Raw genomic sequence first — 24736 nt, 5'->3', positions numbered from 1 at the left:
GAGAGAGAGAGAGATGATGACGACGACGACGCCGGCTCCATTAATCCCCGGTTGGATCTAAAAACATGGAGAGATGCATCATGAAGGGGTGGAGTATTCTCGTATGGTGGGTGATAATGCCTGGATGGTAGAGCAGCTGCCTGTCGGCGCTTATTTCGGCAGAAGGGAAATTCAAACGAAATTCAAATTCATGCGGAGAGAGATGCTCTGCTCAACCACTCAGCCATGCATGTCCATGATCAAACTAGTACTGCACAATCAGAGCCCGGAGGTGGGCCGCGCATCGCCGATTCGGAAATTTCGAGCTCACCAGGACCGGGATGACGAGACGGGCTGCTCGCCGGGACTGGGATGGCGGGACGGCTAACCCCCACCATGAACTCCACCCTCCTTTGCTCTCGTCTCCATGGACAGCTCGATCTGCGTGCAGGAACTTGTGCTTGCTCCATGCGTACTCCATCGCCTTCCACCGCTCCCTCCCTGAATTCGTGCGGTCTCCCTCCCTCGACCATCCGCCCGCTGGACTAGGAGAGCAGAGGAACCTTCGCCCCAGCCCACGCGCACCGCGCGGCCTCGTACGCTAAGGCCATGCGGGCCTCCTAAGGCTATCTCCAACCGTCGTTCTCTATATCCTTCTCTATATCCTTCATTTTACAGAATTCTCTACAAGATTCTCTCCTCTATATCTTATTTCTCTCCAACAACATTCTCTAAATCTCGTTCTCTATACATTAAACCCTATATTAGAAACGTATTTTATTCCAAATTTTTGTACGTACGTATTTATCATACCTCAAATGCTATGGACATATTTTATTTTTATTTAATTCAGTGTTTAAAACGTAAATAAAAAATAGAGAAGAGAAGAGAGAATCTTTATATATAGAGGAAATCTGTAGCGTTCTCTATTTTAGAGGACCATTTAGAGAACGCTGCTGAAGCAATAGAGAACGGAATCTTCTCTATCTATATATAGGGTACAGAACAGTCAGTTTAAAGTATACTGTTGGAGACAGCCTAAGACGGACCGACCGAGAGCGCCGGGCGTGCCGTGTTGTGTTGTCCGGATCCCTGACGCCGAACAGCCACAGTGAGAGTGAGCCATCTGTTCAGAGGGGGGTGTTGGGGGGGGGGGGGCGGGGGGGGGGGATCTTCCGGCAACGGCGAGCCGGCGGATGCCCCGCAGGCCGCCAGCGCGCAGAGAGCTCGGTCCGGCGGCACAGCGCCATGGAGGTCGTTGGCAAATTCCGGAATTCCTAGTAGAACATGTACCCAGGCTAGGAGGGCACGATGCATCTGCGTGTTAAAGCCTAGCTACCGTTGCAGTTGGCAGTTGCAGGCTTGCAGCTAACGACCTTACAGTACCTAGCGAAAAGGAAGCATTCATAGGTGACATACTTTACTCCCAGATGAAAAACGTGCCCCCTACGGAGATGCTGACGCCTGAATCATTTTCTTCTGTGATGGGAAGTTAGGGTGTGTTGAGTAGGGATTAATTTTTAGTCTGGATCACATGAGATGTTTGATGCCAAATAGAAAAATTAAACATAACCTAACTAGTTGTATAAATGGAGACTAATTCACGAGATAAATCTATTAAGTCTAATTAATCAATCATCAGCATATATTTACTGTAGCACAACATGGTCAAATCATGGACTAATTAGGCTTAATAGATTCGTCTCGCGAATTAATCTCCATTTATACAATTAATTTTATAGTTAGACTATATTTAATATTTTTAATTGGTGTTCAAATATCCGATGTGATAAGATTAAAGTTTAATCTCACATAACCAACCAAACTGGCCCTTGGATAAGGGGTGTATCCCTTTTCTCTAGAAAAAATGCTGAGGTGCCATCAAATGCAGCCGTGCACCAAGGGTGCCAGCATCGTCATCCAGGCCCCAATTTTCCCACTGCTTCCTCAGCTTTCCACGCCATTTGCTCACCATGGGAAAAATTCCATGGATCGACCCTAAAAGAGCTCCGGGCGAGAACGACCGACCCGGGGGTCAGTCGTTGCCTACCAGGCTACCCCTCGGTATGTCTCCACTTGCCGGAGCGCGCCCGACCCGGCGAGGTGAACGGCGGCGGTCGCTGTCCCTCCTCCGTTCCAGAAGGTCGCGCGTGCGGCGTTGGCGGGCACGACGTGGCCGGCCAACGACGAGGCGTGCAGGGTCTCCGTCACCAACCCACGTTCCGGCATCGGGCTCGCATCGTCAATGAATATTTCCGACGAAATGTTCAGGACGCATGCGCCCATTTTCAGAACCAGGGTTGGTGCCCTGAATGATCCATCGCCTGCATTTCTCGCACCTTGCTTCCGATCCGTTCGACGAGCAGACAGTCAAAACTCAAAAGACAGGGAATGGAAAAGCCAGTCCAGATACAGCCATACAGGTCGGGGACGAATCGGATGAACGGACGAATCGGGTCATTTGAAAATCGCCAAACCTGCTGTTCTACTTCAGCACTTGTAGTCGTCGTCACCATCGCACCGTGTCTCCGTTCGGTTTCTAATGACACGTCCGTGTCGATGTCATGATCTAGATGAAGCACTGCAACTGAAGACGCTGGCCTAGCCCTGGTCTACTTAACCTGTACCGCCCTTCAGTTCTCGCCACGGGAACCAATCCGAACGACTCGGGTCCACTGCCGACTGGCCATGGCCGCGCCACCCCAGGGGGAACGCGCGAGCAGTGGCCGCGGCGGCGGCGTCGAGCCGCACGTGCTCCTGGTGCCGTACCCGGCGCAGGGCCACCTGCTCCCGCTCCTCGACCTCGCGGCGCTGCTCGCCGCGCGCGGGCTCGCGGTCACCGTCGCCGTCACGCCCGGCAACGCCCCGCTCCTCGCGCCGCTGGTCGCCGCGTGCCCGTCCGTGGGTGTCGCCACGCTGCCGTTCCCGTCCGCGCCGCGCCTGCTCCCGCCGGGGAGCGGAGAGAACACCAAGGACCTCCCGCGCCACCTCTTCCGGCCGTTCACGGTCTGCCTGGCGGCGCTCGGCGCGCCGCTCCTCGACTGGTGCAACGCCCAGCAGCGGGGCCGCCGCGTCACGGCCGTCGTCTCCGACTTCTTCACGGGGTGGACGCAGCCGCTCGCCGCGGAGCTCGGGGTGCCGCACGTCACGTTCTCGCCTTCCTGCGCGCTGCACCTCGCCATGTCGCACTCCCTCTGGCGCCACCTGCCGCGCAGGCGCCGCCCCGACGACGCCGAGGAGGCCGTCACGTTCCCGGAGATCCCCGGCTCGCCTAGCTTCCCGTGGCGCCAGCTGTCGGGGCTGTTCCGGCAGTACGTGGCCGGCGACGAGGTGTCCGAGGCGATCCGCCAGTTCTTCCTGTGGAACCTGGACAGCGCGTGCTTCGTCACCAACTCGTTCGCGGCGCTCGAGGCGCCCTACGTGGAGCGCCCGCTCCCGGACCTGGCGTCGAAGCGGGTGTTCGCCGTGGGCCCATTGTCCGATGCCGTGGCCACCTCCAGCGACCGCGGCGGGAAGCACGCGGTGGCGCCGGCGAGCTTGGCCGCGTGGCTGGATGCCTTCCCCGACGGCTCCGTCGTGTACGTCAGCTTCGGGACGCAGCACGCGCTGTCGCCGCCGCAGGCGGCCTCCGTGGCGGACGCACTGGCGCGGAGCTCCACGGCGTTCGTGTGGGCTGCGCGCCCGGGCACCGCGGTCCCGGACGGGTTCGACGCAGCGACGGCGTCGCGCGGCATGGTGGTCCGCGGGTGGGCGCCGCAGGTGGAGATCCTGCGCCACCGCGCGGTGGGGTGGTTCCTGACGCACTGCGGCTGGAACTCAGTGCTGGAGGCCGCGGCGGCCGGCGTGGCGATGCTCACGTGGCCGATGGGCGCCGACCAGTTTACGGACGCGCGGCTCCTCGCGGAGGCCGGCGTGGCCGTGCTCGTGGCGGAGGGCGCCGACGCCGTGCCCGACGCCGGGCGGATGGCGGGCGCGATCGCCGCGGCGGTCGGGAAGGAGGGTGACCCCGTGAGGGAGCGCGCGGCCGAGCTCGGCAAGATGGCGGCCGCCGCGGTGGCGGAGGGCGGGAGCTCGAGCAGGGACCTGGAGGAGCTGGTGGAAATGCTCGCTAACGTCGTCTAGGGTCCGGCGTGTCCATAGAATCTTTGAACTTCCATTGCTGTTCATGTATCAATATAGCATTGGCAAGCAACGCAACAAGTATTAGCTAGTGATTTTTTATCTTAGAGAACACCATGAATTTGCGTCGAGGAGCAGCTGTAGATCAAAAGAGTACTCTCTGGCCCTCGATGCTCGCAGTCGCAGCAATGGTGAGGTGCGGGGAAGAAACGGTCTGTTGATGGGAGATGAGCTGCAATTGCTGAAGCTAGAAGAAGACATACGAGGGGCGCGCAGGTGGTTCCCCTCTGCCGACATCAGTAATCTGTTCGAAAAAAACAATCCTCGTTGGATGCTTCCTCGGCCATCGGGGCTTGGTGGTCGGTTTTAGGAAGTGAACAGGATGCGTCCGGCAAGAACTTGAACCACGAGGTCGGTTGCTTGGCCGTCGGCCGCAGACCCACCCCTTTTCTCCGTCGCCATCGCCACTCCTGCCGGCGGACGTGGCAATTCATATGGGCCCAACCGGAGCCGTCTCGGCCTATCCCACCTATTCAACCCCGCCGCGGCCAATCCACCCTGTCGCCAGTTTCTTCGCCCACGAGGACGCGGCCCATCGCAGCCCACATCTTGCACTTGCAGGATATCTGGGCCGCCGGCGACGGGCCGGTTAAGCCGTTAGGCGATTGCTGACGACGGGCTCGTCGTAACCTTTCTGAGATCTGACGCGCTCAAATTTTCAGAAACTGCAGCTTAACGCATCGCAGAATCCCTACCTTCCACTAAAGAAAAAAAATATGGCTGGCAGCTCATGCTGACAATGCTTAAAAACTGCCCCTCATGCCGCTAATGCTAGGCATCGCGAACGTGCGTGCGAGCAGATCGATCGCAGAAGCACGCCGCCGTGCTGCCAGGTGGGCCCGAACTCCTTAGAAAAGAAGATGGGGAAGGCAGGGACGCCCAGCGGTAGTGGCAGGATTAGGGGGTGGCACAATGAGGCGGCAGGAGCTGCCGGCCGCCGGCGGTTGGGAAGACAACTGGTGGACTAGAACCTCGACGGGGGCGTGGGAAGATGACGGATTAGCGCGGCCGCGGTCGGCAGTGGCGGATCTGGCACGGCCGCCGCTGGAGACGAAGGAGGAGAGCGGCGGCGGCGGGGCGAAGGCTTATGGGCCGCAAGTGGGCCTTCTGCGATGCGCTCGCTCGCCCCCCCCCCCCCTCCCCCACCGCTGGTGCTAGGCGTCGCGTGCGCGCAAGCAGACCCGTTGCAGAAGCGCGCCGCCGTGCTGCCAGTGGGCCCGAACTCCTTAGAAAAGAAGATGGGGAAGGCAGCGACGCCCCCTGCCTCCACCCCCCCCCCCCCCCGCGCTGTATCCTGTTCAGCCACGACTGCTTATTTTTTGGTGCGTAATCGACGCTGAGTTAGAGAAGAACTGCAAATGCCTTAAGGCCTAGGAGAGGAGGCCCTGTAATGCGCAGTATTTGTACATTGTACTCTTTTTTTTAAAAAAAAAGAAAAGATGTACATTGTACTCTATTATCGGCTTTTTCTAGAAATGTTCAGAAGATTCTGCAGGCTTGCAGTGACCCATGCATTTGCCTTTTTCACAAAAAAAAAAGCCATGCATTTGCATTGCTCACCATTCAAGGCTCTTGTTTTCACCATTAACTCGTACCGTTATCACACAACGCTTGTTTTAATGATATGTCGGCTGTTGCCAATGATCTCGTAGCCAAATGACAACTGAATTAACAACGCTTAGGTCAGTTCACAGTCGCCCAAATACGGTTCAGACAATGTATGGGCCACTGTCCGGGAAACAAATCTTTTTATTGAACGCATAGCTTTGCGGTTTCATGATGGCTTTTATGATGACAGTGTTAACTAATGCTGGTTATAGAGTATTCAGTTGTCGGTTCAACCCCGCTGTGGTCTCTGTACTCTGTACCCTGAAGCTGCCCCCACAGTCCCCTGCCCCAATTTCGTGGTGGCATCAGCATGCCAAGATTCCCGAATTTATGGATGACAATGCCAGTGCATATTGGTGTGACACTGTCACTGTCCATTTTGCGGGTCGACTTCTTCAGACAGGTCTCATCATGGCTAGACCGAACAGCAGGGCACAGCCAGCGCCACCAGCGCCACCAGAGTTTGCCCGCCTAACAGGAAAAGAAGCGAAGCGCGGATCAGTTCATGATTGACCTCCCAACCAGCAGGCATGTCTACCCCAACCATGCGGCTCTGCACTCTTCCCGGCGAGCACACGAGCTTCGAGTTCTGACAGACGAACCAAAGGAGAACGAACGACGGCGAGCATGCGCGTTTGATGCACTCGTCTTTTCACCCCCCCCCCCCCCCCCCCGCGTCTTTTCATCGCCCAACTGGAAGCATCGGAAGAACTCACCATCACTGCTGGAATCGAAGAGTCGAAAAAGAAAAGGAAACAGAGACAGATTGCAGGAACCGCTGTGCCTTGTCAAGCCGTCGATGAACACTGCAAAGTCAAAAAGGCTAAGAGAAAGTGTGGCTGGTGAGAAGTAAGCTGCCTTTCATGCTACAAACTGCGGGTTTTGCGTTCAGCGTATGTGCAGTGCGGCAGGAGCTTAGTTGCATCCAAAGCAGAGCTAGAAAGTCTCGTAGCATTTTTTTTGTTTTCTCCTAAGAAAAAGGCTAAAGATGTCGATGCTAGTTTGTTTAAATATCATTCACGATTTGCTGGGTGTGTCCCGTTCGATTCGAGACAGCCTTTGCAAGCCCTAATAATTCCATCCACTGACATGGGCCATCTCGGTGGATTTGTTTTTTTTTTTATCTCGACATGTACACTAGAAAGTCCACATAGGTTGTTGCGTGCCACCACAGCAAGATGTCATGGTGTTGCTGTAAAAGGAGTTAACATTCCCGTGAGAGAGAAAAATGAAGAGAATTTCATGGTGAATGAGTGATTTTAAGTGGTTTAATCTTACATCTTTTGATGAAATCATTTAGGAATTGATGCTCATGTCGTGATGGCAGTATGGCATATTGGCATGCATGCATGATGATATGGCACAGTATGGCCTGGACACGAGAGGATGAGCTGGGTGAAGGGACCCAGTGGCAGATCACACTCATGGTGCCCTGCCCTGCTGCCCATGCCAACCAACTCCAAGTTCATGCCGTCGGCACAGCTTGCACTGGATCCGATCCCCAGCAGCAAGACCCGGATAGAAATCATGAAAAGGGCAATTTGCATGGACCATGGACACATGATTGTGGATATATATATATATATATATATATATATATATATATATATATATATATATATATATATATACACACACACTAATTAACATCTGTAACATAAAAAAGACAGGAGGTATTTCTTGTTCAGAAAATAAAGAAGCAACAGTATAAGCACGTAATATTTCTGTTCCTCAGAACAAATTAACAACCGTTTTGTGGATCCAATAATTTGTTCCTCCATAATATGGTATTTGTATGTGGCGAGGTTGGACGGTCACTGAAGACCCCGCTTCGTTACTTCATCATCCATTTATGTCTTTTTTTTGAGAACGTGCCATACATATGTATCATCAAGACCCACTGTTCGTTCAGGCTATACATTCCATGGACAAGGCATAATCACTTCATTCCAAATTGCAGTTCGTTTTAGCAGATCTTCGTTCTGAATTGTAGGTTATTTTTGGTAAATCTAGATAGATAAAAAAGTCAATGTATCTAAATTTGCAAATAGTCTATATTGCTTATAGATTTGCCGAAACGACCTATAATTTGGAACGGAAAGAGTAGCTACTAACATTATTGACATAATTCAAATTTAGATACAGAGATATGGACGGAACAAATCTTACATTCTAATGGTTTGATCTTGTGTTCCATACTTAGCAATAAACATATTGGCATAGTAACAACCCAAATCTTTGGTCATTAAGCTCGGATCAAAGAAAGGAAATGCTCAAAGCCGTGCTAAAAAAAGAAAAATAAATTGAAAAGTGGACCTCACGTGCGCTCCTGCCTGAGCTCACGTGACACGGTGGCAGCCCATCCTTTAGTTCTCCCGGCAAGGCAACTCGCCAACTCCGCCCCCTAATTCCGCGCCAATCTTTAACCCCCGCCCCTCCGATAAACCCCGGAGAAATTGACTACTTCTTCTCAGATCCCTGAAGAACTTTGCAAATCCAAATAGCCCCTTTCGTGGAGCAGCCCTTCGCTGGAAACTTTCCAATTAGGCCTCTAAAAGAATCTGACCTTGAAGTTGAAGCCCCTCCCCGCCCCGCCTCCACCTCCCCGGCCGGAGAAGACCCTGATGCCGCTGCGGCCGGAGGACTGAGGTTGCAAATGGGCGGGGTGACTTCCTCGGTGGCCTCCAAGATGGCGTTCTTCCCTCCTAACCCGCCGTCTTACGGCGTGGTCGACGAGGAGGAGCCGCCGCCGCCGCCGGGTGCCGCTCAGGGGACGAATTCCACGGCGGCGGCGGAGGATGCGCGTAAGGTGGCGACGAGGAGGGTGGTGATGACGGGCGTGCGGTGGAGTGTGGGCGTGGAGGCAAGGCGGGTGCGGACGCGGCGGGGCTCGGAGATCATCGCGATGTACGTGCGTCACCCCGGGGCCAGCCTCACCGTGCTCTTCTCGCACGGCAACGCCGCCGACCTCGGGAATATGCACAGGATCTTCGTCGAGCTCAGCGCACGCCTCCACGTCAACCTCATGGGGTAAGTGCCTGAGGTGCTCGTGTGATTGACTGATTTCTCGGGTACTTTTGACTCAGTTGGGCGAGCAAAGTAACTGCTTTAGTTACTGGATGAAAATAAACGATTTTTGGGGGAATAATTGATCTTATGAGAAACTGATCAGAACATGTTCTTTCTAGAAGGCCACAATCTGATCTGATCATGGTTTGATCCTTTAGAGTGGGCGTGCCTTGAATCCTTGATTGATTAGATAAAAAAATGTTTTTCTTTTGTTTGTTCCTGCCGTTTTCTGTGTTGTTAACGGTTTTATGTTTGATTGGTGAAGTGAAAATGATGGATATAGTGATCATACGTTCCTTGGTACGGTTATTGAGTGGGGGTGAAGTGCTGCTATTGTGATGGTTTTCATTAGCTTTGTATTTCTAAATGGGGTATTGGGGTTTGATTTCTTGTTAAAGATGTATAATGCGCAATTGATACTCCTGATTCTTTTAGGGAATTCAGATTCTCGTCTGATATATGGGGTCATGGGGAGAGCGTGAGCGCGTTACTTGGCTAAGATTCAATTTGCCATCGATACTTGGCAGAACTGTGTAAATTTTGTTGCTGCTGCTGTTGCTGTTGCAGTGTGTGTAATTTCCTAATTTCCTTTTTCCACTTTACAATGAATTAGTCAAACTTGAACCTGGACAGCATTTGATTCTTTTTTTTCTTTTTTCTCCACTTAAAGCTAAGCTGTTAATGACGCTTTTCTGGTCTAGCTATCCATTTTTTTCTTGAAAGTGGCATGTTCAAAGGTTTCAATATGGTTCTGTGTTTGTTTTCCACTGTGTACTGCTGACAGAAAACTAATCATTGGTCAACAGTTTAGAAAATAGCGCACTACTGTTTACTTGATATCGTTGCTTGTATTGCTTGGTTAGCCTACAAGATCTGTCTGTCTGTCTGTCTGTCTGAAGCTGGATTGTCAACTTGTTTATATGGACCACTGTCACTCACGTCAACAGTAATTTGATCTTTCCTGGGATTCGCTTCGTACACGTTTCCTGCTCATGTAGTATATTAACTTAAGTATCCTAGATCATGTTTAATAATTTATTTGCTATTGAGTTAACTATTTGGCTACACAATGACATACTCAAGTTCACAGTAAAACAACCGCCTCTGTATGCCCTGCATATTCCCCAGCTTTAAATCTTTTGCTCTATCCAAGGATCAAATTAAGTCGGGACCAGGTCTGTAGCAACAATACCCAAACAAATGAGCAGTTAATTGGATGGATGGACCTTGCAACGCAGAACTCGGAAGAATGTTCATTCCACTACATACTGTTAGGTGAAAGTAGGTTCACATAGTTTTTTTTTGGTATTTATGTTATTAGAAAAATGCTCACACAATTTTTCAGCTCTATTATTTGACGACAACATACCTTCATGGTTGAACCTTGCACTAGGACTCTAGGAGGAGTTTTATTGTTTAACATGACAGTAACATGCAAACTAGAAATACTCCAAAAGAAAGCCACACACCTTTCAATTCTCTCCTAAGGTATAGTAACCCTGGTAATAACTGGGTACACGTCCACACTTACCTATTAAGTACAATTAAGATGACAAGAGGGATTTTCACACAAGTAGGGTGGGATGGATGCAGCCTGCAGAAGTGTGAAGAAGAGGAGGAAACAATGACATGGTCCAGGGTTTTGTTTGTCCAGAAAAGTGAGACAAAGAGAGTGATGGGTAGGATCAGTTGACGGAACAAGGCTAGATTGATTAAAAAAAGAAATATTGTTGAAACATCTTTTTTTTCCCCTTTTAAGATGGTTAAAGATAAAATTTCAAGGTGACTTTGAAAGGGCATGGCATATCACAGTATCACCAAAAGTTCATCAGACACTATATTGTGGTTTCCCATCCTGCATGAGCTGAAATCAGGAAATTGCACTGGATAATTGACTCGAAATGCACAAAACTTCAGTTTATTTAATTGTAATTGAACGGAGAGGCAAGCTCAAGAAGCTGCCTGCCCTCCATAAGTTAATAACCATTTTAACTCGCTCCTTCTGTAAAACAAAATCAAAGAGAGCTCAAGTGCATCCTGTATCAACTATTTATATTATTTTGTTGGAGTATGACCGCAAAATTTATTCTAGATGTCATTTCGAGTGGCCACAGCTTAGAGTAGACTATTGCTTGTATGTAGATGTAGAACAGACCTTCATATTTTCTATTGCTGTATTACTATTACTGTATTAATAGGTTTATGGGATGGTCATTTTCATTGATGTGAAGATGTTGATCATGCTAGCTTCTTTCTTCATTCCTGCTAATCCATTTAAATAACTACCGAACGCTGCAAGTCTAAGTCCTTGATGCCTTAGCAAGTTCTGCGATCAATCATGCTTTTCTCGGTGATTGAAGTGGCCTGTCTTAAAACAACTTCATCATTCTTCGCAGGTATGATTACTCTGGTTATGGGCAGTCATCAGGCAAGGTAATATCTTTATCCTTATTTTGAAACTAATGGTCTGATCTGACCATGTCACCTTTAGTAGAGGGCCAACTCACAATATTATTGTTGGCCTTTCTTTTCATGAAAGAGGCCATGAAACTGATTCCTGCTCGAGGCAGTTTGATTCAGGGGATTAGTTGTCTGAGCAGTTCACTTTTTTATTAGCTGCTTCTTTTTAGGAATAACAGAATACTAACAAAACGTTTCTCGAAAATCCATCTTCAGCCAAGTGAAGCTAATACTTTTGCGGACATAGAAGCTGCATACAAATGCCTTGTGGACGTTTACGGGACTAGGGAAGAAGACATTGTTCTGTATGGTCAGTCTGTTGGCAGTGGACCAACCCTCCATTTAGCTGTTCGTTTGGATCACATAAGAGCTGTTGTTCTGCACAGTCCGATACTTTCTGGTTTGCGTGTCTTGTATTCTGTGAAGAAAACATACTGGTTTGACATTTACAAGGTTTGCTTCACCGACTGAAGTATCTAAGATAAATAATTCTTACTCTGTATATGGTAACACTTATTTCCTTTGCAGAATATTGACAAAATTCCCCATGTGAAATGCCCGGTTTTGGTAATCCATGTAAGTTATTTGTATACATCCACGTGTTACGATTCTTCTAATAGCTTCAGATCATTCAGCTGGAGCATTTTTTCCTTGGTTTTCAGGGCACAAAGGATGATGTTGTTGACTGGTCCCACGGAAAGCGGCTCTGGGAGCTGTGCCAGCAGAAATATGAACCTCTGTGGATCGAGGGAGGTGACCATGGTAACTTGGAGACATTCCCGGTGTACACAAGACATTTGAAGAGGTTCCTGTCGGCCATAAAAAAACTGCCAGCTGAAAAAGAAGCTGCAGCTGAGAGTGGAAAATCGCCAGCTGAGAACAAAACACCATCTGATGATATAGCTATTTCCGAGGTTCCTTCCATGATCTCGCGAAGGTTGGAACCGTCAAGGAAGACCGCAATTCATGAACAGCCTATGCTGGGCACGGAACATGTGGATAAACGCAGGCGAAGCACGGGCCACAGAGAGAAGGCGAGATCCAGTACGGACAGGAAAGAAAAATCTAGGAGAAGTGTCGACTGCTTTGACAGGATTGATGAACTTGAGCAAACAGAAAAGCCAAGGAAAAGCTTTGATAGGTTGGTTCTCTCTGCTTCTTGTCTTGCACATTACAATTGCATTTCGGGATTAGATGAAGTATATAACATCACTTTCTGACTTAACTTAGCACTGCCTATTTTTGAGCAAATACAGCAGGCGCTGTGCCTTTTCATTTATAGTAGTGGGCAAAATATGATGGAGGTCTGGGATCCAGACCTAAGAAAGAAACGAAAAAACAGGGAAAAGAACACAGAAACAAGAAGCTTCAGTGTACATAAAAATCCTACATTTCTCCCCCCCCCCCATCGAAAACACGGTTCATTAGCATTGCCTAGGATGTTCCCTTATAAATTTAAATTATAGTGAAAAGATGACAAAATTCTTTCGAACTGACATTCTCATTATTCTTTGGCAGGATTGGAGAGAAGATTAGATCGATGGGTCTGTGCAATGTGGATTGCTTCAAAGAGCCTTCCCATAGCACTGAGCCTTGCCGTGGTCATTGAGTGGATTTCTGGTTGCTGTCGGTATTCCCCCCAGCTTCTTAGATACTGGTTTGTGTGCTCCATGTGATGGAAATCATAAGATGTTCACGAACAGTAAAGAGAAATATAGCACGACCTTTTGAAGTTGTCTTCTGATTCTTTGCCCCTATACGTTGGCTTAAACTTGTAAACACAGCGCTGTGATCTGTACAGATGACTGTTCAGTTATCAGCAAGAAAGATGGCTTTGAACAAGTTTAATGAAATATAGTGGACGCCTTTGGTTCCGTTAAATCAGTCTTAACGTACGCATTGTTTCTTTTTTTTAAAAAAAAAAGAAACCACTTCCATTGGTCACGGAAGTAAGGGTCTTTTTGGTTGGTTGATGTACTAATATTACCGATGTTTGTCACGATTTCTTGTTAAATTTGACTAGGGTTAGTTTATCAAATTGTTTGTCACACTTTGTCTAGTTTAGGGTACTTTTGTCACAATTTTCTAAGTCACTAACGTGTGGATCCAACTTGATAGAAAAATAGTCTTGCTACGGTTATATGGGTACAATCCAAACAGGTCAAACTTGTCTAATGACGTGGTCAAACAAGCACGATTGGTTGATCTCACGGGGCACTGCGGTTAATGGCCCAGGAAAGCCCAATATCCTCACGTTCCGAAGAAAACGGCCTGTTGGGCTCAGAGATAAGCTGACTGCGGCTCGTAGAAGCCCAGACCGCTACCCGACCTACACAGACAGATGGGTCCCACGCTGCAAACACCTCTCAGCAGTTCAACCCCGCGGGCCACGGCACGATCCACCGTTCATTTCATCATCGGCCGTGGTGATGCGTAGTTCGGGCTCGAGCGCTTTCTAGAAGCCTCCTCAGCGCCTCATCTCCTTCCTCCTGTCCTCTTGAACCCGCCCGCCCCGCAGCGCTTACATAAACCCTAACCCCCCTTATCCTCTCCCAGTCCCCCTCCGTCCCTCCCCTCTCTCACCCCCGGAACGTTGGCGCGCCCTCTCTCCCATCTCTCACCCCCCGAACGTTGGCGCGGCAGCTCGTGGCATACGCGCTCTCTATCTCCCATGGCGCCGGCGCTGAGCGGGACCCTGGGTGCGTCGTCGGTGGCGGCGCTGCGGCCCTGCGCGGCGAGGAGGGCGCCGTCCGCCGCGAGCTCGGTCGCGCCGCGGGGGAGCGGGGCGGCAAGGTGCCCCAGAGGGGTCAGATGGGAGGCCGAGAAGAGCAGGGGCAGATTGGTCAGGGTCAGGTGCGATGCGGCCGTCACGGAGAAGCCCGCCGGGGAGGAGGCGGCCGAGGAGAAGTTCGAGTACCAGGCGGAGGTGAGACATGGGCACCGGTCATATTCTTAATTCATGTTGTTTGAGATGAAATTTGTCATAGGGTGTCGATACGGCTAGGTTTTTTTAGGTAGATTAATGTGATAAGGCTGTCTGGCAGAAGTTCTGGCAGAAATGTTGCCAAATTTGTATGGCTGAGATTGAGTCTAGCTTTCATTTGTGTGAACGCTGGCTACTGAAACATGTATGTTTGTTTCTGTCTGCGTTGTGTAGGTGAGCCGCTTAATGGACTTGATCGTCCACAGCCTGTACAGTCATAAGGAGGTATTTCTCCGGGAGCTCGTCAGGTTTGTAGCTCTTTCTGACTTAGAAATAATTAAATTTTACAATTATCCATTTGATGCCATGATCTCATGATTTATGGGTGCAATTTATCTGGAATTCTACACAGTAATGCCAGCGATGCATTGGACAAGTTGAGGTTTCTTGGTGTGACCGATTCTTCTTTACTTGCTGATGGTGGTGAGCTGGAAATAAGGATTAAACCGGACCCTGATGCTGGAACAATTACTATCACGTAAGTTGCTGTTCTTACGGATGTGCTTGATTGTGTTCTCAAAACATGCTCTAGTAGCACTGTTTGCTTATGGTTATAGATTACTACAGTGATACTGGTGTTGGGATGACCAAAGATGAGCTAAAGGACTGCCTTGGTACGATTGCTCAGAGTGGGACCTCAAAATTTTTGAAGGCCCTCAAGGTGCAGCGCGTTCCTTCCCTTTCCATTCTGATACATCTACATGTTTGAAATAAGCTTTTTGTGTGATTGTTTCATTGCTAATGCGGGATTAATTTTTCCCTCAGGAGAACCAAGACCTTGGGTCCGACAACGGTCTAATTGGTCAGTTTGGTGTTGGGTTTTACTCAGCTTTTCTTGTAGCAGAGAAGGTATGAAGTATATCTTCAATGGTGTCTTTTGTAAATAGTTTACATGGAATAACACTTTAGTTCTTTTTGCAATTTGCATCTGAGCTCAATTTGTTACCAAACTTAACAATTTTTTTCAACCACATTGCAGGTTGTGGTGTCCACTAAGAGCCCAAAATCAGATAAACAGTATGTGTGGGAAGCTGTGGCGGATAGTAGCTCTTATGTCATCAAGGAAGAGACTGACCCTGAGAAGATGCTTACACGTGGAACTCAGATCACTCTCTTTTTAAGGGTATGTTCCTGATATTGTCATGATATAGCTAGATTTTTATTTTTCTTTTCTGGTAAAGAAATCTTACATTCTTGCTACTTTTGTAGCCTGATGACAAATACGAGTTTGCTGACCCTTCAAGGATTCAAGGCTTAGTGAAGAACTACTCTCAGTTTGTGTCATTCCCCATATACACGTGGCAGGAGAAATCAAGAACTGTTGAGGTGGGTCTTGATAGTGCTTATTGCTGTTTCTCTTGACTATACAGTGCTTAGGGGCTACTACCATATATTGCCTTTTTTATTTTATTGCACTGATGCAATATTCTTGATTGACAGGTTGAAGAGGATGAAGAGCCAAAAGAAGGTGAAGAGGCAACAGAGGTTAGTTTTTTCCCCCTGAATGGGGCTGCTTGTAGTTTTTCTTATGTTTCTAGCGACCTTGCACCTTTTGCAACTAATTGAGCATGCTTGAATATACAGGGTGAGAAACAAAAGAAGAAGAAGACTATTACTGAGAAATACTGGGACTGGGAGCTAGCTAACGAAACAAAACCCATTTGGGTAAGTGTATAGTTACTGTTGCTTGACCAGTGTGGCTTGTTCATTAATTTGAACAAATTTTTCTGGTACTTGCGGGCACTCTAGTCTCCACATTGACAAATCTACATGAGGTACTATGGTGAAGAAATGGAAACAGATTTTTGAATTCTATTCCGTATGTGCAGATGAGAAATCCAAAGGAAATTGAGAAAAGTGAATACAATGAGTTCTATAAGAAGACATTCAATGAGTTCTTGGATCCTCTTGCCCACACCCACTTCACAACAGAGGTTTGTTATTTCATCCAACGTCACTCTTTTAAACACTTAAGCTCACTTACATTGAATAGTGTCTAACCTGACCTTCTGCTAACAGGGTGAGGTGGAATTCAGGAGTGTTCTGTATATTCCAGGAATGGCGCCCCTTAGTAACGAGGAGATAATGAATCCCAAGACCAAAAATATCCGGCTATATGTCAAACGAGTCTTCATCTCTGATGATTTTGATGGTGAGCTGGTATGTTATCTAGCAACACAACACTAGCAATGGTTTGGTAATTATTTTCTAGTATTCATTAAGGAAGACAGGATAAATTATTGATTTCGATATGTATCTTGCAGTTTCCAAGATACTTGAGCTTTGTCAAAGGTGTTGTTGATTCAAATGACCTTCCCCTCAATGTTTCTCGTGAGATTCTTCAAGAAAGTCGAATTGTAAGTTATGGGCAAAATGCCTGTCAGTTTCTTACTTTAAAATTAGAGATTCTGAAGATTCTTTTACTAGAGATTTCTTTTCCGTGCAAATAATTGGAGAGAATCTTTTTTTTTTTCAGGTAAGGATTATGCGCAAGCGACTTGTCAGGAAGACATTTGATATGATTGAAGAGATTGCCGAAAAAGAAGATAAGGAGGTACAACTGAACCTCTGTTTTGCTACCACTTATTCTGTTTACTTGATGCTAAAGCTCTTTAGTTTTTTCTGTAGGACTACAAGAAGTTCTGGGAAAGCTTTGGCAAGTTTATCAAGCTTGGTTGCATTGAGGACACAGGAAATCACAAGCGCCTTGCTCCATTGCTGCGATTCCACTCTTCTAAAAATGAGGGTGATACGATAAGCCTTGATAAATATGTAGAGAACATGCCTGAGAGTCAAAAGGCAATATACTACATTGCCACAGATAGTCTACAGAGTGCAAAGACTGCTCCTTTCTTGGAAAAGCTGGTCCAGAAAGACATTGAAGTATGTATATTAATAGGCATATGTGATTACGAGTAAGAGCATTTCTTTCTCCCATTTCCCTGACTCAGGATACTGGTTGTTTTGTTATTTAGGTTCTCTACCTTATTGAGCCAATAGATGAGGTTGCCATTCAGAACTTACAGACCTACAAAGAGAAGAAATTTGTGGATATCAGCAAAGAGGATCTGGAATTGGGTGAGGAAATGCTCAAGTTGGCTCAGACTGGCTATTCACTGTTTGAATGTTTGCATGATGTTTACCAATCTGTATCTGAATTTGTATCCACAGGTGATGAAGAGGAAGAAAATAAAGAAACAAAGCAGGAGTTCACTCTCCTGTGTGACTGGGTAAAACAACAGCTCGGCGACAAGGTTGCCAAGGTCCAAATATCAAAGCGTTTAAGTTCATCACCGTGTGTTCTTGTATCCGGAAAGTTTGGCTGGTCCGCTAACATGGAAAGGTAGGATTACTATTCAGTTGTGCAAGCAGATAATTAGAATTTTTAACTGTTTCCTGATGTACATTTTCCAAAACTAATAGGCTCATGAAGGCGCAAACACTTGGTGACACATCAAGCTTGGAATTTATGAGGGGGAGGAGGATTTTTGAAATTAACCCCGACCACCCTATTATCAAGGATTTGAATGTACGAATAGTTATCTGTGTCTCACCATTCAATAACAATTGATATGCTCATGCTACTTAATACAGCAGTAACTAATATGAATGAGAAACAATTTTTTGTTAGGCTGCTTGCAAAAATGAGCCTGAAAGCACAGAAGCTAAGAGGGCTGTCGAGCTGTTGTATGAGGCTGCTTTGATCTCCAGTGGATATACTGTAAGTGCAATGAAAATACATTTCTTAATTCCAAGGTCATTCAAAAATCATTTACTGATATGTTTGAATATTTGTTTACTGGTGATGTCCAGCCTGAGAGTCCAGCAGAGTTGGGTGGCAAGATCTACGAGATGATGGCGATTGCCCTCGGCGGTCGGTGGGGGAGGTCTGACACAGAGGAGGCTGAAGCAACTACTACTGGTGAGGCCAGTGCGGAGGCAGACTCATCTGAAGGCACCGAGACGGAGGTGATTGAGCCTTCAGAAGTAAGACCCGAGAGCGACCCGTGGAGGGATTAGTGAGTTCTCTCTTGGGTATCCTTTGCTGAGGCTAGATATTTAGTTGTGACAGGGGGTAAAATAATAATTATGAGCTAGGACATCATTTGGTTACAAATCCTTTTATACGGGTTACCGCCATGAAAATTTTTGTAGGTGTAGACTTGCCCGCTAATGCCATTTAATATTGGATGGCGTAGTGGCCTTATCAATAAAGCATGAAGATCGATTGCGTCACAAAGTTATGATGTCCCTCTTAAGAAAAAGCTTCTGCGCTGCCCACATTGCATTTCTTTTCCATTTTGTATACTTCTACTGACAGATATTCGTGTCAAGATCAGAGCTACTGTATTCTTGACTTTAGCCATGAGATGCAGTGCTAACGATGAATTAGATAAAAAAAATATATGCACGATTAGCACGAGGAAGCCACATTGCCTGCTATGATATCTTGATCGTCAGCTGCTTTCGCATCACGATGAGGACTCCTTGGCCATTCTCTGGTTAAAAAAAAAAAGAAATAAGGAAATTGAGCGAGTAAATGCGTGTGCTCAATCTGAATATATGTTGCCATTGCTGTTTTGTAAACTTGCGTTGTTAATAATGATACAAACAATACTTTGGAACTAATAATGCACTGTGCAGCAATTCTGCCTATTTTCGTAGGTATTTAATCTTCAGGGATAGTCACTACAGGCCCCAGACTCCACCTAGACAGGCTTTCCAACATCATAAATTCATAGCTACAGCCTACAGAACCCTACTTTCGGTGTCTGAACTTTCAGCTCTGAACACAAACGACACCCCATTAACAATCCTGGAGCAATGGTAGGAACGTCTGAACTTTCCTGGAGCATTCAAGCTTGTCCTGCTCCTGCACTATGCAGTTACTACCGTGCACATGCTAGTTATGTGCCTGTCTCTCTGCTGATGACAAGAAACTTTGAACATCCATGAAGCTGGAGCTGAACATCACAGATGAAACGCGTCCTGATCAGGGCCGATGCTCAGATGTTCTGGATCGATGCCTGCCCTGTACGCTGTTTGCCCTGCATTGTGGAACCATCCATCCAAGGCGCGAGGAATCTGCTCCAGAGACTGAAAGAAACTTCGTTAGCATTCTTGGAAACCAATCCGTTTTAAATGTGTCGCTGCTAGCTATTTCTACTCCGAAAAGACCTCTAGGAGTAGGACTGAGGCCCCGTTTAGATGCATTCAAAGTTCCAAATTTTTACACTCTCTCTCCATCACATCAATTTTGGAACACATGCATGGAGCAGTAAATGTACAGTTTAATTGTACATCACGAGACGAATCTTTTAAGCCTAGTTAGACCATGATTAGATAAAATTTGTCAAATACAAACGAAAACGCTACAGTAGCAAAAAGTTCCAAATGTTATAAACATTTGCGATCTAAACACCCCCTGATACGAGTACTTACTTGAACCTGTCTCGCAGATAGTCCTATAGATTACACACTAGGGTATGTGGAAATACAGGCGTTCTAGTTTTAAAGAGAACGAAAAGAAATTCTGTGTTCTGCTTTGCAAACCTGAGAAACATGCTCTCTGAACGAGTCTCTCTCATTTAGTTGCCCCTGCATGACTGTTCTGAACCCATTCGAACCGGCCACTCCATGAACGCCTTCCTGGACCATGCCTGACTGCGACAATGAGAATCCGATGGGAGCAGACGGAGGAGCACCGGGGAAGCGAATAAGCTGCATTTCAATTTGAAATGAATAAGCTGCGCATTTCCTGCAAATTCAAACTGGAAAGGTATCAAGAACTCTCAGGTGAGTCGACTGCATACATCTTTTGACAGGATCCCTTCTATGTTGAGGCCGAGCTGCGGATTGACCGCCGCAAGCTTCATGGATAGGAACTGCAAGATGCAGGAAATCATTTGATCAGTGCGTTGTGTTTTCATCAGATGAAAAGCTTTCAGGCTCTCTCCTTTCTGAAGATTGAAGAGAGGGACCGTACCTCGACCTGCCTTTGCAGGGACTGGACGTAGTTGATGATCTCATCCAGCATTACCGCCTTCCCGGTCACCTAAATCAAACGAAATCCATCCCAAACAAAACTAAACGCGTCATTCTTATGAAATTCACATATCAGGGGGAAAAAATGCTGTGTGCGCAACGGCTCTTGCGGTCAGAAGGCTCACTTTGCTGCAACCAGGAACAAGGTCTTGCAGAAGCTTCATCCTCTCGCTGATCTTCTCCCTTCTCAACTGCACAAAAGAAGAGCTCGATGAACCAACTCCCAAACTAATCTTTTAGGAACGCTTTCAAGCTCTGAAGCTGATTCAGTTCAGGCAATGACTCTGCAAATGTTTCAGGAAGTCTGAAGAATCTAGTACTGTACTTATATGCTATGGTAGTAGTATTCTAGTGCAGTTTGTGTGTACCCTCTCTGCGAGGCTGTGCCTGTTGGTTGCCTGCCCCTTCCGGGCCCTGACATGGATGTACTCTTCGCCTTCCTCGTCAGGCGCCTTCGATCCATTCCGTTTCCTCTTGCCGGCCACCACCGACGCTGCGGCCAGGCCATTCTCTTCGCCTTTGACGCCCTTGCTGCGCGAACTCTCGTTTGCGGAATCGGTGGACGCGTTGGACGCCTTCGCTTGATCCGTCGCAAGAACGTCCTACGATGCAACGGCAACAAAGTTGGGAGACAGAGATTGGAACCTCCGGAGACGAGTGCAAGGAACAGTGAACGCCTACCTCGTTTGATCTCTTCATGTTCTTGGAGTCCGGCTCCGGTCCGCCGGAGGAGCAGTCTCCGGTGGCGGCCTCGTCGTGGACGCCACTGACACTGCTGTTCCCGCCGGCGACCTTGCTCCGGTGACGCGACGCCCCCTCCAAGGTGATGTTTGAGGCGCTTGCAGTGGTTGCTGTTCCATTTGCAGCGCCGAAACAGGACGAGCGCCCCGCCCGCTCGACGAGGCCGGAGTCCACCGAGAAGCGCTCGAGACCGGCCGGTGGTGGGAGCTGGAACCCGGGCATCGGCGGCAAGAGACCCCCTCCTCTCCCGTCGGAGACGGCGCCGCCGCCGGCTAGCCCCGGAGTCTGAGAGACCGCCGCCCATGCAAATGAATCCATGGTGGGGACTAGAGGGGGAGAGAGAGAGGAGGTATCGAGAGATCAAATGGGTGTTCTTGAACTTAAGGAACTCTTCAGTATTGAGTATTGACCGCCCAAGGGAGCCTTTTACTCTTGTTTTAGCCTTTGCTTTTGCTTGCTTAGCTCGGTTTGGCATTGCAGTGTCCTCCCCAAAAGCATTTCTCTTTAGTTTTTGATGTGGTAGCAAGGTAGGACCATAAAAAGAAATATGTCCTGCACGTTCATTTCAAAATAGAATCCATCATTCTCATACACGGGAACGAAGTTTTCTTGAAATTAGCAATAGCAATAGTGTAAACTTCGAAATAAAAAATAAATTAGCAGTGGTGTAGCTAACTACTCCACGGTGACTTCTTGCTCCTACCATCTAATCTGACAATACCAAGTCTCATGGCCTCCTGACTGACACTCTGACAGTGCCGACTAACGCTGGCGTTGTTTAGTCTGCCTGCTTGTGATTAAAAATTGTGTGTGTCCCTCGCCCTCTCATCATTAGTTGACTGCTAACATAGTAGTACTACTAGGCAAGCATTAGCCTGATCGCTTGTAACTATATTTCGATTCAAACGACATGGAATTTTTTATGAGTTTATGTTTGAGGTCGAAGGCAATTTTCTTCTGAAAAGAGAGAGATTTTCCTGATTTTTCTCATTTTCTACAGCTAGAATTTCTAAAGAAAATGTTACCATTCCTTCATGAAAAGATTCCAATGCAATACACAGCAGTTGGCCTTACCCATCTGTCTGACTCCCTTAACCTCGCTAGTCCTCAAACACTTAAACAAATCTATCATTAGCCTCGAGGCCCGCGAAACCCCGAATCTAATCTTTTGATTACTAAAGCAAACGCTTTGATGCCGACTGCGATATTTTACCCCGTCGTCTCAGCAACCCCGGTAACTTGCCTGCTGTTACTGTTACTGCTAAACCTTCCTTCCGGAGGCAGCAGTAAAAAATTGCAACGTAGTACTCGCACACCGCGAGAGCCAAGAAGGCAAGAAGTGACTTGCAAGCTACTGCTGCTGCTAGCACAAATCATGGCCGTCTCTTCTTTAATCGGGGCACCTTTCGGTTACGCTGTTGCTCCCCTTTTGCCTTTGCGCACTGTGGCATCCGACACAAAAGAACTGCGTGCCGGTCTTGCAAAGGGAAAGGGAGTTTGAAGCCTTGAGGACGGCAACGAAACCGAGTGAGTGAACCAAGCTTTGCGAGAATGTGAGTTGCGAGGAAAACACCCGCTGTAAAAAGTGTCTAGCGTGTGCTACTTGAAGCTCCCCCAAAATAGTCAGTAGCATCATTATCAAAAAAGAACAGTCAGTAGCATAGATGGTCGATCTATGTAAGCTGCTTGGCCAGTCGGGTTTCATCTAGGCAGACTGAATTGAGTGGTAGATAACAAATAAACATTTCATCAGAAACTTTCACCTGCTTGCCAAACAAGGGCGGATAGAAACAGTTAAGCTTTGTCAAGAAAAAACAGGGAACCGATGTTTCTTTGTCAAGCAAAAGGGGCTTCTTTGTGCAACAACAACTGGGTAGCAGTAACTGATGCTCATCAGATCAGAGCTGATAACATGGCAACAGAACGGCAGTCATGTGTGTGAATTTAGCTGGCAGTAGTCTCCTCCCGGCAGCTCAAAACTTGAAGGGGATGAAACATCTGTGGCTGACGCTGCACAGGTCAAGCTGCCAGCTTTCGTCGTCAGTTTCTCGAGAGTTCAGTTGGTAACAGAAAGGAGATGGAAACCTGAAACCATGTCAGCATGCACGCTAAGCATGATTGGATACAGAAAAAAGTCTGCGGAAGCCGTTCAGATTGTCCATTTCCGAGAAGCAATGGTTACCGAGACGCAAAGAGCAGAGGGTCATTACCGAGACGAAATGATTAGTCAGCTCTCAGTAGCAAGAACAAGGGTCGAGGATAACCGGAGCTTGTCTGAACGCCCGTCATAACTTGCAGGCAGCGGTTTGCAGAGACGCGTCGAGGAGAGGAAAGCACGAAGAACCATGCAGAGTGCAGATTGCTAATCAGGTTCTGTAACTGCATAGTTTTAGCCTTCCCAAGGATCAGCAGCTCTGCTCCCTGATCGCTTCATGACTTGTCATATGGGGACACTAAACAAAAAAGCGGCGGTAATGCAAATAGTTTCATTTCAGTTTTATATGGTCCAGTTTCATTTTCACATCACATATGAGTTCAAGTAAGGTGCCCGGTGTGTGAGCTCAGACAATTTTTAGTAGCATTCAGGAACAGAAATATTCGTTATGTACATAGCATTTCCATGTACACAATAGTTTTTTAGTGAGAATTTGAACTCCCTTCCAGAGCCAGCCATGGAAGTTTGCGAATGCATCAAAGGTGCTCCCTTTCTTTTGTGTCGAAAGGGACTCCTCCACGGAGAGTTCAGACAAAGACTTGACATGAAGCTTCCTACGCCGGGAACTCATCTCTGGGCGATTGCCATATGAATCTTGTAGCAACAGTCATGGCAACTTCTTCAGAAACTGACCGTTCTTTGTACGGACCAAACGGGCATTGCGTTCTGTATGTGTGACTGTGTGTCTGCGTGAGCGACAGGCATCCCAGTAAAAAAAATGGGGGGCCTGACCCCCTGAGGAGCAACGACGTCTAGAGACGAAAAATCTGGGCCCACTGTAGCTCGATCGAGAAGAATTGAACTGGGCCCTCGCTAACCAATGTGCCCAAAAAGCCTACTGGTGGTGTGGGGTGGGCTCTACAACCCGAGACTGAATGAGTTCCTATTCGGGGGCCCATTTTGAACACGACAAATTCCGTGCGTCTCTTGTTAAACAAAAAAAAATGATGCGAGATCCGTGACAATCCGTGAGTTGTGACTTGTGAGTCGCAAACTTCTGCGGTTCCTCCGGTGCATGCTAAACTCTCTTGTGGCATACTCGTGCCACCAGAATAAGGGTTTGTTTGGATCGCATCGATTAAATTTTAGTCTCTATTACATCGGATCTTTAATACTAATTAGAAGTATTAAATATAAATTAATTATAAAATTAATTGCACAGATGGAGGCTAATTCACCAGACGGATCCAATAAGCCTAATTAGTCTTTAATTTGATAATGTTATGCTAAAATAAATATATGCTAATGATAAATTAATTAGGTCTAGTAGATTCTTTTCGTGAATTAGTCTTCAATTATGCAATTAATTTTATAATTAGTCTATATTTAATACCAAACATCTGATGTGACGGGATTAAACATCCAGATCTAAATTGGTCCTAAACTGAAGCCAATAGCAGATGGTGAGATCACTGACATGCTTCCCTCTACGAGAAACCGGAAGATTCCTCCTGGCA

General features: G+C 47.4%; 4 protein-coding genes across 4 annotated transcripts; 3 read left to right on the top strand and 1 right to left on the bottom strand.

Moving 5' to 3' along the window:
• The first annotated feature begins 2637 nt into the window (after positions 1–2637).
• LOC112897752 (UDP-glycosyltransferase 89B2-like) lies at positions 2638–4382 on the top strand. The gene has a single exon (XM_025966143.1). The coding sequence runs from the start codon at positions 2668–2670 to the stop codon at positions 4099–4101; it is 1434 nt and encodes a 477-aa protein (XP_025821928.1). The 5' UTR covers positions 2638–2667; the 3' UTR covers positions 4102–4382.
• A 3801-nt stretch (positions 4383–8183) lies between these two features.
• Positions 8184–13036, top strand: LOC112896834 (alpha/beta hydrolase domain-containing protein 17B-like). Its single transcript, XM_025964960.1, has 6 exons — positions 8184–8796; positions 11232–11268; positions 11512–11748; positions 11824–11871; positions 11958–12436; positions 12814–13036. The coding sequence occupies exons 1-6, from the start codon at positions 8423–8425 to the stop codon at positions 12902–12904; spliced, it is 1266 nt and encodes a 421-aa protein (XP_025820745.1). The 5' UTR covers positions 8184–8422; the 3' UTR covers positions 12905–13036.
• A 779-nt stretch (positions 13037–13815) lies between these two features.
• On the top strand, positions 13816–18518 carry LOC112896831 (heat shock protein 90-5, chloroplastic-like). Its single transcript, XM_025964959.1, has 19 exons — positions 13816–14221; positions 14453–14526; positions 14631–14756; positions 14846–14939; positions 15044–15127; positions 15258–15401; positions 15488–15604; positions 15719–15763; positions 15863–15943; positions 16108–16212; positions 16298–16438; positions 16543–16635; positions 16755–16832; positions 16907–17161; positions 17254–17356; positions 17450–17621; positions 17702–17807; positions 17910–17999; positions 18092–18518. The coding sequence occupies exons 1-19, from the start codon at positions 13967–13969 to the stop codon at positions 18296–18298; spliced, it is 2370 nt and encodes a 789-aa protein (XP_025820744.1). The 5' UTR covers positions 13816–13966; the 3' UTR covers positions 18299–18518.
• A 288-nt stretch (positions 18519–18806) lies between these two features.
• On the bottom strand, positions 18807–21438 carry LOC112897497 (transcription factor bHLH49-like). The gene is made up of 7 exons (XM_025965802.1): positions 21005–21438; positions 20692–20925; positions 20449–20514; positions 20265–20333; positions 20092–20163; positions 19832–19999; positions 18807–19375 (listed from the first exon to the last, which is right to left on the bottom strand). The coding sequence occupies exons 1-7, from the start codon at positions 21380–21382 to the stop codon at positions 19250–19252; spliced, it is 1113 nt and encodes a 370-aa protein (XP_025821587.1). The 5' UTR covers positions 21383–21438; the 3' UTR covers positions 18807–19249.
• Positions 21439–24736: the final 3298 nt, after the last annotated feature.

This window comes from Panicum hallii, chromosome 6 (assembly GCF_002211085.1).
Source record: "Panicum hallii strain FIL2 chromosome 6, PHallii_v3.1, whole genome shotgun sequence".
NCBI lineage: Eukaryota > Viridiplantae > Streptophyta > Magnoliopsida > Poales > Poaceae > Panicum > Panicum hallii.
The sequence above is the reverse complement of the archived record's forward strand: the minus strand, read 5'-3'. Positions and strand labels throughout refer to the sequence as shown.